This window comes from Lineus longissimus, chromosome 4 (genome assembly GCF_910592395.1).
Source record: "Lineus longissimus chromosome 4, tnLinLong1.2, whole genome shotgun sequence".
NCBI lineage: Eukaryota > Metazoa > Nemertea > Pilidiophora > Heteronemertea > Lineidae > Lineus > Lineus longissimus.
This window is the reverse complement of record NC_088311.1, coordinates 20,362,296-20,374,701: the sequence shown is the minus strand read 5'-3', so window position 1 is coordinate 20,374,701 and position 12,406 is coordinate 20,362,296. Positions and strand designations below refer to the sequence as shown.

Here is a 12,406-nt window from a genome sequence, read left to right as displayed (position 1 = left end):
AACACCCGCACTCTCACCAATCTAATCCCCAGCTATGGGCAAATACTGTGTAGCAAGTGGAAGACAAAAAGCAGGTTGCCAATTTGGTGCATAAGTGGGGTGTCAATAGCTCCATTGTAGAATGCAAGAAGAAGAAGAACTACATACATCTAAATGTGTATAACATACGTTCACACCTCCGTATATAAGTACTTACATGCATGGAAAATGGTTTCTTATTGTGTATATTACAGTATAAGCCGTTTTGCTATGTTCTTAGGTAATTGTCAATAAAAGAACTGAAAAAACAAAAGCCCATGCTCTTACCTGTAACGTCCCACTGCTCAGGTACATTACAATAGCCTTGGACGTTCTGAACCATTTCTTCATGAAGATACCCCCTGGATACCTATCAGCACCTTCAGCCTCCATGTCACCTCCCTAAAAAGATTATTTTAGATAATCAGATAAGTAAAACAAAGTTTGTAAGTTTTCAACAAATGATTCAAAATAACATCATATTCTTGGAGAGTTAACGCCCACTATAATTTCAAATCGTTGTTATCTGCAAAATCAGTACATACCTGAATTAGATTTTCGTTCATATAGGTCGCGAAATATGTGAGTAATGTGGATCGTTTCTGCAGGCCGGTTGGAACAGCGTCGACCTGGAAAGCCGTTACTCGTCCAGTAAGATCACAATATTGAGCACTCCTGGAAAACAAAATCGTAATAATAAATGCATCTGCATAAACATACTCAGATACCGATGTGAAGTTGTCTAACATGATAAGTGAATCTCTACACCTGCTCAGTTCTTGTTTAATGACAGCTTGGTCATCATGTATTTTCTTAAGGCCGGGTCTATTTGGCAAGCCGCTCGCCGAACAGGCATCTTTTTTTGTCCTGTTTGGAGAGCCGCTTGCCAAACAGCACTAAAAAGCCACCCTGTTCGGCCAGCCGGGCTTGCCAAACAGGTAAAAAATCTACCCTTTTTGGCGAGCTGGAGACTTTACTTTAATATTAATGAGTTCGGCTCTCCATTTAGGACAAGAAAAAGTCGCTGTTTGGTAAGCCGGGCTTGCCAAGTAGTCACTTCCTTTTCTTAAATTCCTTAATAGACTTAAGATGAAATCAAATAGCAGTGACGTTTATACAGGGATACACATGACCTTGCCTTTGAATAAGGCTACTTTTAAACTAGAAATGCACCAGCGATTTATATGTTTCACGTTGTCACTTTTCACTTTCAAGGCAAGTTTTCAAGACTAGGTATATTTAGGCATGTATATTTATAGGTTATTTAAGGAATGTGTTCGTTACAGGTGACATTTAGCATCGCGAAAAGAGACCGTGATTTAGCATCGAGACAAGTGACATTTAGCATCGTGACAAGTGACAGTGTGAATCCTATGTTAACCCTAATGGTATTTCGAAAATACTTACTTCCCATCGGGACCTAATGAAATCCTTGCTGTGTCGTTAAAGAGCACCCCAACGGATCTGTTCGATAACTGGAAGCCAAAGCCGTATTTGTTGGAGTAGTCAACCCATTTACTGATCCATAATACGTTCGGGTTGGTCATAGGGGCTGGGTTTTCATTGAAGCCTAAAAAGGCAGGGAAATACATTGAAAAATCGAAATAACAAAATATTCAGAAAACGAAATGATTTGTATTTGAATGTGCTACTCAGTTAAATTCGACAAGTGGAAATATAACTGTTACTTTGGTTAAATGTTCTGTTACAAAACCCAAAGCTTGGCCAAGGTTTACACTCGTTGACATTGGTTACTGCCTTCTTGGGCATCTTCGACATACAAGAGTTGGATATCACCACATCTTCAGTATGTTCTCTAAAGAAGTTTAGGAGTTTAAGACATACAGTAGCTTGGGCAAACAAGGTCTTGGACGAGATGGCGCTACTTACTGGGTGTTGGAGATCGGTCAAGACAATGTCCAATCCTATGGTGAAGCTTTACAGCAAGACCAGGGCTACCACACCGAGGCGTCGTGTCCAAACCATTCAGACTACTGTGAACATCACGTGGGGATATGTTTTCCTGGTCGGGAGTAGTAGCACCTTGAGCGAGGATACCGTTGCGGGAGTCGAGACCATTTCTGACGCATTCTCGGGCATTTTCTTTTGTTTTGGCAGGTTGTAAAACGTGGGGTGGGGGTCTCATGATTATCTGGAAAACAAATTAGCATAACTGTCACCAAATGATCAAACCGACTGTCCATCAATTTATTTCTCACCCGAATTGAGTAAAAAATCAAAATAAGTAGCTAAAACTAATGCAACAATAAAGGATTCTGTGATGAATTTTGAGTTATGACATGAGAGCACCTGTGACATTGGTAAAATATTGCGGGGAGGATTTGGGTTTTGATACAAAAAGCTAGACAACCTGGAAGGAAAACCACCTGTCATCGAAGTTCGATATGGAGGACCAGGCCGACACAACAGCGGCGCTGAGGGTTACAATATTAACAACCACCAGTGAACTTACCAAACCTATCATTTTGAAGGAAGCACCTTGTAGTTGCTGAAGGGTAAGGATAAGTACGACACAAAAACTTTGCTTAGAATGCTCACCTTTTCTTCTGGAGCAGCCACCCTGATAGTTGGATACCGCGTTTCTTTTAACACATGATGCGTTTCGATGACGTTGTCCGTAAACGTGGTCTCCTTCACAATTGATACTGGAGTTTGGGGAGTACTGAAACGAATGGGTAAGATGAAGTTGAAAACAATGCTGACAATCAGACATATGATCTTACAGAGATTTCATTTTTCAGGAGGTGCAGTGGGAGAACACGCCGGGCTGGTGCTTTAATTTCCATCCAATGTGGAGGCGGCTACGGATATAGATGAAGAGTACGCAAACACCCGCCCATTGGCAGAACGTGTGTGCCCCTTTTTTAAGCAACCCAAAATCACTCTTCAGACAGAAACGCTTTGATCAAACATTACTGATCTTGGCCCGACATTATCTCGCGCTACAACATTTTAAAGAATTGACCTAACGAATGTGGAAATATCAAATCAGTTAGATGAAATTTTGGACAGTTTTTTACAACAATATTACGATCAGAAGCAAGAATTGTTACCTGTATGAAACTGGAAACTTTGGCGCCGAGGTACAGCAGGCAGTGGGTAAGGTCTGTGGCATGTAGCCACTGCTGAAGAAATCATCAGCAAGGATTTCATCAATAGTGGGCCGGGTGTCTGGTGATGGTGACAGGATCCTCCTCATCAGAAGCCTGGCCGGGTCTGATATATTTGATGGAATGAAGAACTTGTTTGTAGCGATCCTGAGGTATGTTTCCTTGAGCGTTGGAGTTTCGAATGGTGGGCGGCCGACCAACATGGCAAACCTGAAGAAGAAAAGAATAAAGTTAGGTTGATGACTCTAAATGTTCTAAAAACCGAATGCATTCCGGTAACATTTCCTTGCCATTTGAAAAGGCCAGCAGTTTAATTTGACGAGTAAGTGAGTTATGATGATACTAAAAGTGCCATTGGTACATATCAAAGTTCAGTCTCTGAGCTGGATAAGGGGGTCACATAGTTTGCAGAAAGTATCATGCAAGGTATTCCGTTCCTCTTGATCCTCAATGTTTTGGCATTGCTAAGCTTTCAGACAAGGCGTATCATCATTACGAGGATAAATCTGCGGAGGAAATACCTTTGGATGTTCAGAATTAGGTGCGTAGACATGGATCAGAGGATGAGGATATATGCAGTACTGACATTCAAAAGCTAAAGAGATCTTTTGCCGAGTCGTGTAAATGGAATTTTGCTCATGTGTGCAACAAGTGAAAGAGTTGAACCAAACGAAGGAAGAGCCCTATTTGGAAAGTGATATAGTTTGTGTACATACATGATGCATCCGACTGCCCACATATCTGCCTCGTAGCTATGGCCCTTCTTTTGTAGCACCTCGGGAGCGATGTAGTTGGGAGTACCACACACGGTCCTGCAAGAAAGACGGCAACAATTAGCAAATAGCACTATCTAGCATCTCATGAAAGTAACATCATAGCAATTTCTCTTCCGACCTGTTGAAGATGCAGTTGAATCGAGCTGTCACGTTAGGAATGATGCAAGGGGAACTGGTCGACGCACAGAATACTATCAATGTACCCGGAAAACAGACAAAGTTAATGACTTCATCTTTCTACATGTTGAAGGCAAACTTTTTTGTTCACACGATGTCAAAAGTTCCTGCGGTATGATGCGTTACTGACTTTCTGTTTCCAATTAGTGTATGCTCTTTTGACAGGATCGGAAAACGATAGTTTTAATAGGCTTTAATGTTAGTTTCTTAAACTTACATTTTCTTGTCGCCAACAAAATTGACCCTCGTGGCAAGCCCAAAGTCAGCGATTTTGAGTTCCATCTTGTCGTTGAGTAGCATGTTGCCAAGTTTCAAGTCTCGGTGAATGATTCGTTGGCTGTGGATATAGCGGCAACCTTCTAATAAATGCTTCACGTAAAATCGCACCTCGGGCTCTGTCAGTGTTTTTCGGTTCTTTAGGATGTGCACCAATGACTGCAACATTGAAGGAGAAGGTTGGTACATTAGGCAAGCGAATGACAGTTGTTATTTCGACCCGTCTGGGTCTGATTCACCCGTCGCGGGACTAGAAACAAGCGAAGTTTGGCGGACTGTTCCACCAGCGAAACGCGTACTTTATACTCCTCATGAACGCAGCCGCCGAACGCCTTGAACGGCTCGAGTTTGAATCCAGAGCATTCAAACTGTCCGGCCTACCATGACCATGACCATACATGTACGAAAGGCAATAAGTATGATAAGGCGAAAGACAATATTCTAGGGAGGAGCTGTGACTTATTCCCTCGAAAAAGGGGAAACAACAAGAAATTGAGAGTCGTTTGTCGACTAACATTGGTGAAACAAGTAAAAATATCGGACAGTTTCGGTTTAAAGGCCATGGACTATCGATCACTGGTTTGACTCTCTGACGTCATGTAAATCGAAGACATTTATTAATAATGGTCCATTTGCCGGCTATTCCTAGAGATATTGGAACCAATATGCATGTAATTAATCTTAGCTCAAATGGACGTGTTTTTTTTTTAAAGAACGATGTAGTGTAGCAGCAGTTTTGCCTTTTAAGAACAAATTCCAAAATTTTACACTTTCGGTTTTTCAGGTTTTTTAGGTTTTTCAGGTTTTTTGAAGTTAAACAAGTGATTGATACAAAGGTGGCGCTACATAGAATACCATTCCAATTCATTTGGATTCAATTTCAGTGAAATAAATGTCACTTTTTGAAACCATTAGCTTCACGTTGAAACCAAAGTGCATAACTTCTTCTTGGTGGTGTTCACAGAAAAAAATTGTATTGAGATTATAACAATGAATCTCTAAGGGGGCCAAACGCCCAGTGTTGTGTTTATAACAATAGGTATGCATTATAGAAAATAAAAATATCGACCAAAGATCAATGACTAATTGCAGTTATTTCTTATGCAAATCCTTATTGTTGTTCTTTGTGTAGGCCTAATGCATGGCCCAACTGTTTGACGAGGGATAAACATATCGTTTCGTGGAGTCGCTGGCCACTTTGACATGTTTGCTCGCCATCGTGAGGCCGTTGCAATTTGATTTTACTGGTTCGCGTCAGCAACTTTCAGGAAATGACGGGCGAGGGTTTTCCTCCACCTTTAATAATCATCAGCAAAAAACATGATTTTTTCAAATTCATTGGAATTAGCTCATCGATCAAAAACTACCGATTGAAAAATGGTGACGCATCAGAACATTTTCAGGGGTGAAACCCTGGTCCCTGTGCTTTGAATTGTGTTTTTCTGTTGCTCTGACCCGATCCACAGGTCATGCACTTGATTGTTCATGAAAACTAGCCTATCAATCATTTCTGTAAAAAAAAAGTTGTGTAAATGATGAACCGTTTTGGTATAGGCTCAATATAAGGTGAGGGCGGTGACGAGAACCTTGACATGAACTTTCATCGGTCTAATCAATAACACCGAACACAAGCTATCATTGTCCCTGGATTACTGAGCCCCGTGCCCAACGCATTTATACGAGGTTCTTAAAATATTAGTATGATAAATATTTATAAGACGGCCGCAGTGAAACATTGCGAGACTTCAATGGGGACTTATTGGTAATATTTGACAACAGTTTATCGTGTTTTACCCTATAAGAAACACAGAATATATACATCCTGCGTGCATATTACACACCAATTACGCTCCAATCAATATGAAAATCACCTATAAAAGTTTCAACTCAACTTATACAATGCTCAATAAAATTACTGCTTAAATTATCAAAAAAGCGGTTGGTTTTTTTACCCCAATCATGCTGGCGTGACATTGTTAAAATTCTCTAGACTTTTTAATGTAACATCTTTTTCTGCTGAGGTCACGTTATGCAACTACGAGATTTGTTTTCGTGCGAGATTTCCGCCCTAATTACCTAAAACTACCTAAAATTACCAACAAATACCAAATTACCCCGATGGAAACATGTACATATAATATACATTGTTAACAGAAAGTGTTGGTCAAAATATTTACACTGGGCATCAAACTCCTTTATATCCATAGAAATTGCCTCTATTTTATATTCAATGTAATGAATATTTGCTGGTGGATATTAATAACTACGTCAACACCAATGGACTTTATTATATAACATCCATGTTTAATGTTCGATATCCCATGGCCCGGCTTAAAATGGCACGTCCAATAGACAAATAAATACATCGTTTTCCAGTTTCACGCACGTATATATTAGTGTAGTAATCTAAACTACTGGCAAATTTCACAATATAATGTTTTAGCTGTTTTTGACAAATGACTACGTCACTTTCTCATAAATCGGTAAGGTTTTCGAATCGAAATGCACATTTTCTAGAAATTGATGGTTTAATCCCGCCCGGACGGCTCGCTCCGAAGCCGTTTTCGTTGATGACGTCACAACATGAAAATTTTCGCGGTCGCGGTGGTTTACATTCAGCGATTTTATAATAAATCTAATCAGAAATGGAAAATTTGAGCTTTACATTTGTGATCAACAATTAAAAACGGACGTATTTCCGCAAAGTTGTAAATCACATCATAGTATCACTTTAACCTCCCTATACGCATTCTACACGAACTTACCTTTTTACTACAGTGTTCTAATACAATGTAAACGTTGTCATCATCCTCGAAAAAGTTATGGAATTCGACAATGTTTTTATTTTTGAGATTTCTGTGCAGTTCTATCTCTCTGGCTATCTGCAAAGACAGTTAGGTGTGAAACATGAGATTAAAGTGATGACTTGCTTCTTTATGTGTTGTGACACACACCTTGCTGCTCAAATCTAACAGGGAAAGAATTTACCCAACGAAAAGAAGTTATTTGTACTAAATATTATACTTGGGGTGTAGTTCGCACATAAACAACACGGTCAGTAATATTTTATCGCTAGACAACAGTTTGCCTCATTATGAACAACATATTACAACATTGGGTTTTTACATGTCAATTTACGAACTATCCAGGGTCAAGTAAAACTTCATGTCATTCCGATTAACTCGATAACACTGTCACTGATAGATAATGACTGTTTGACGTCGGAAATAAAATCAGGAACAGTTGAAGTGTTTTATTCAAAATATCCGCCCTGAAGTACATTTTTGAGAAATGCTTGACATTTTTAATTATTGGATCTGCCAAATTAATAATGACTAATCAACAACATAAATAAAGGTGACTGATTAAATTATTTAAACTGGGCCTTGAATGTTTTTCCCTTATACGTGATGGCTTTTTCCACTTAACCATCACATTATCTTGTAATACATGTATATAGTTCGCACGACCTAATTTGAAAATCAATGCAAGCCTCAAATTTCGGCAATCAACCTTCACACGAGTTTCACGCGGCGTGTCGCTCATTGCCTCTATTCGTCACGACACGCTGCCCAATAAGGACTAAGGCCCTGTGTGATACAGACCGCGTGGAATGATAATGTGGAGACACGCCTTAACAGTCGCATATAAATTGACGTTCAGCGCGTTTAGGCTGTTGTTTGGCTCGGAGAAGGTGACTGTTGGTTCGTTTAACAGGATGGCACAGACCCATTTCACCTTGATTCACAGGGGTGACAACAAAACACTCCGAAACAACTTTCAATTGAACATATCCACCCGGACCTACATCGAGAGCAGGATATCACTGCCGTTTTGGCAGATCTACAGCAGGTGTTGAGAAGCACTTAGAGGGTTGAAGTGTTCAGTATCGAATACACTACACACCCATACATCCTCACGTCGAATGTATTGCCACCTCTGCAATGCATTGTATTGTTCCTTCCTGAGATCGAGTTGGTCGATATTTCGAAAATTTAAAATGGATGCAACAATTAACTCTTTGTCCCTTCAGACATACACGTAAAAAGGAAAAGGGCTGGGTGAACGCAAAATTAAAAAAGGGGCTCAATCAGACTACATGTGCAAAGGAAACACCAATAAAAACAATTCCCTTTACTGGTACATGTATATTTTTCAGATGAATTGCTTCCAAATAAATCTGATGGAAAAAAACGTGACTTCAAATATGGTAAAGGCATTTTATTCCTTCATCATGATTTCCGACCAAAGCAAATATTTGAACTATTGGAATTTAATAGTGGGGGTGGAGGTGATAACAGGTGTCGTGAAAATGACTTTCAAATATCGACTTTATGTTATCAGAACAATTTCAAACACATAATTGAGGGAAAGAAAACACTTAGTCCCAAATCTACGGTCATGATGGACTTTATTGAGTCATGAGCTCTTGTTGACCTTACACCGTACCCCCTACAGCTGACAATAAGTAAACTGACAAATCAAAGGCCATCTTTGTCTCTGGTCGAAATATGGAATAGATTTTGATATGTCGTTCGATAAATAGCCATTCAAACTTTTTCTTGAGAATAACCCTGGAGAATAACAGTGTAGCACCATAAAATGCAGAGCGAACACTGAATAAGACCAGAGTGAACGCTCAAAAAGTCCTTCAGCATCCGCTCCGCACTTTGAGGTGTTATCCTCCAGGTGGTATTCCTCCTCTGATGCATCTTGACCACCAACGTTTTTGCATCTCATCAATAGTCAAAAAATATATATCATATTTTAAAAGGGAGTATAAGAACAGAGGGTCAGAATGCCTCGAAGGACGAAGAGTGAGGGCTGAGTTTCAAACTGCGCTGATCCTTCAGATGGTCGAAATGACGACCTCTTGATTATCTGCCCTTTCACATCCAAATCAAGCTCGTTTTCTATGTTTCTACGCTAAGTTCTTTATGAAGTTAGGGGGGGGGTTAAATCCTTGTGGGAATACCGTAAAATAGAGTGTCCCAACAGGCAGCCCGTCGTTAACGTTGAATGGACTTAGCAATGCCCCCTGAAGCCACCCCGACTGGAAAACGAAACCACACCAAGCAGGAGAAAGGGCCAATGGATCCCAGGCCCTGCAAACCTAATCCAACTCCGCTAAAAAGCCTTTGGACAACTTTGCAGGGGGCCCAGAGAAGTGTTTCTTTTAATATTTCTTTAAGGGCCTTGGAAGATATTAAGGCGTTCTTGGTTTATTTACCAAAGGCTTCCGGAACCGATTTTCCGGTGAACAACGTGGTCACCGAGAACTTCACAAGACTGCACTGAAAAGACTGGACTAATTGGAACAAATTGACGGTGGATTGAAAGGAAATATTATACCCTGGATATTTCGTTCTGTAGGCTCGTCCATAAACAAAGGTTCACCGTGGCTAAGATGCCTGTTAAACTATTAAGAGGTAGAGTAGACCACAACTCTGGAGAGAAAAAGAACAGCAATGACACTTCTTAAGCAGACAACCCTTGAGTTATGTTTGTTATCAGATTCAGCAAGTATGGATTAAAGATATACTTGGTACAAGTCTTAATGTAATTCATCCATTTATGTTGTGTTTCTCGTCCTATTACATCCTTTGACGAGGTTGTAAGCAGTTGCAAAACTAGTCGAGGCGTGTGGTGGAAGAATCAGAGAAGGTCAACGACTTGGTAGTTGAGAAATGACCAACATTTTTGACAATCGCAGGTGAAACCATTACTTCAGAGCAGGATAAATTGAAGCCTCCAAAGTAAAATCCATGCCAAACTACCGCCTGAGATGATAAGCCTCGTTTTCAAGTGCATGTTGATTTTAGTGTGGTTCTTGGCAGTGTACAAGGCATGAGAACGGCCTGTTTACCTATCATCTGGCATCGAGCTGTAATGGTTAATGAATATCTGGACCATCTTGTCCAGGGACCACTGATTGGGTACAATAAATGTATAGGAAAACATGTCCTTTTGTCCGGATGGAAATGCTATTGATTTTCGCCATCGGACGGCCGGTCCGGGTTCATCTCGGGGTGATAGGAGGGGAGGATCTGGTGAATTGCTGACAAAGGTGTAGGAGACTGCGGGGCATGCGAGGGGAATCGGGGCATCACTATCTTGAAGTAATTAAAAAGGTTTAGAACAAGTTGTTTCTTTAGCTTGCGGAAAGAAGCAGTTGTTGGGCATATCTTCAATATATATCCTACGATAAAATTTGAACGGCTGGTTAAACAAAATGCATGGTTCAACACTCAAGACTGCTGGTTCAACTGATCATTTACACAACACAGAACTGAACACAGCACTCCAAACTAACTATCGCCAATTGATAAAGGTGAACTCAAGATAAAGTATGGAATATTGAAGTCATCAAATATACCTGACGTAGGCTATTCTCTGAACGGTTTGAACCCATAAAGTCTGACATTTATAGTTTGCAGGTTGTGTAGGTTTGTGGATATGTTTAGCACCGAATTTCCCGAGGCTTTCATCACAACCATTGATATACGTGTACCATATTATTGCCCCCAGAAAGTTCAACCCCCATCTTAACAAACAGGCAGTCCTGGTTGGAGAAATTTTGCGATCTCGATGCCTTGTGGGTCAAGATGTTTATATATACAGGTTTTACTCCCCTTTCGTGTTATTACTTTTGTTTATTGAAAAGACTGCGCGTCTGTCGGTGGACAGGTGGGTTTGCTGCTGGGATTTTGTGCAGGAGCCTTAGATTGGGTTGATTTCTCTGACGTCGCCAGGCCAGATCTCTCACCTGGGACAAAGGAGGTCAACAGTTTTGTTATGGTGTTGCCATGGTATGAAGAAATTCATTGAGTTCCTGAGTCACACGTCAACTGCCTGCCCTGGGCACGAATTCCGGCCCGGAATGGCTTTTGGTTTACTCAAGAGAGAGACGTCTGCGTTCATCTGCCTTGTAAACAAAGCTCAATCATAAGGTATGCCTACAAACATATGGCTGGGTGTAAGTATGTGTCATTAATCCATGATATTCCATATGATAAATCTAAAAAATTGGATTTAGAGCAACCATATTGCTGGAGATTGGCAATGAAAGTAGGACTTATTCATGATTTTATATTGAACTGCACTGAACTGCGATGTACGGGGGGGGGGGGGGGTTCCTGCTTTTTCTTCTGTACACAGAATGAAGTTCTTAATTTCGCATATTGGGTTCATCTGATCAACATGTTTTATTGTATACCTTTCGCTTTTATTAGAGCTAAAGGCAGTGCGAAGTACATGTAGTTAATGAAATCAATGGAAAGGAAATTGAAGCAGAGAATGCCTTTCGGATGAGAAGATACCCCAGTTTCGCACACGGACTTCGACAGTCCTCTGTGCTTCATGTATGTATGCACTACTACTCTCTCAACGATTGTGCCTTTTAATAGGTCCCCCAACATTCCTAGTTGAAGCTACAATTGTGATACACAGTGAAAAATAAACCTGACAATGTATTCATGATTTCATTTATCAATCCCTATAACCATGGGTGATCAGGCCTCGGGATACATGGGCAGGAAATGATCTGCATACCAGTGGTATTGTGTCACATTCTTCTCTGGCAGTGGCACAATGGCACTGTGATGTGGTCATTTGGGAACACCGTATCCGTGGTCAGGGGTCCTTTTATTCTCGTGGTCAGTCGAGGTGCTCTGGGTAAGCACGAAGCCAGTCCTCCTCACTGTGTGAGAGAAGTACAGTAGTGGGATGGGTTAAGCCAATTCCTAGGAAATATTTTAGGAACATTACGTCAGTTCAGGGCTATTCGTCAGTTAAACAAAACATTCTGTCAGCAACTTAAAGCGCAAATCTTAAGAAAATTAATGAATGCAATTACTCTAGAATAGGGTCATTTGTACTACAATTTAAGTCTATTGTTTCGAAGCATTATTAGGAAGAACCACATTGCACCCGGATAGATTGTTTTTATTGTGTTTTCACACACATTTGTTTTGCAAGTAGGTCTATCAAGGACAGAAAACGACCGTAAAAGGGACATGTAATTGCAAA

At 40.5% G+C, this 12,406-nt stretch overlaps 1 protein-coding gene across 6 annotated transcripts in view; it reads right to left on the bottom strand.

Annotated features, from left to right (window-relative positions):
- LOC135486593 (serine/threonine-protein kinase PLK1-like) overlaps positions 1–12,406 on the bottom strand; it is a 104,068-nt gene that overhangs the window by 4,948 nt on the left and 86,714 nt on the right. For all 6 annotated transcript variants that reach the window (XM_064769520.1, XM_064769523.1, XM_064769519.1 and 3 more), the window contains 9 exons: positions 7,144–7,260; positions 4,320–4,537; positions 3,866–3,961; positions 3,093–3,359; positions 2,578–2,701; positions 1,909–2,170; positions 1,426–1,588; positions 564–693; positions 307–420 (listed from right to left, as the gene is read on the bottom strand). In XM_064769520.1, the coding sequence (XP_064625590.1) occupies positions 307–420; positions 564–693; positions 1,426–1,588; positions 1,909–2,170; positions 2,578–2,701; positions 3,093–3,359; positions 3,866–3,961; positions 4,320–4,537; positions 7,144–7,260 (1,491 nt within the window). The remainder of the gene's footprint in view (positions 1–306; positions 421–563; positions 694–1,425; positions 1,589–1,908; positions 2,171–2,577; positions 2,702–3,092; positions 3,360–3,865; positions 3,962–4,319; positions 4,538–7,143; positions 7,261–12,406) is intronic.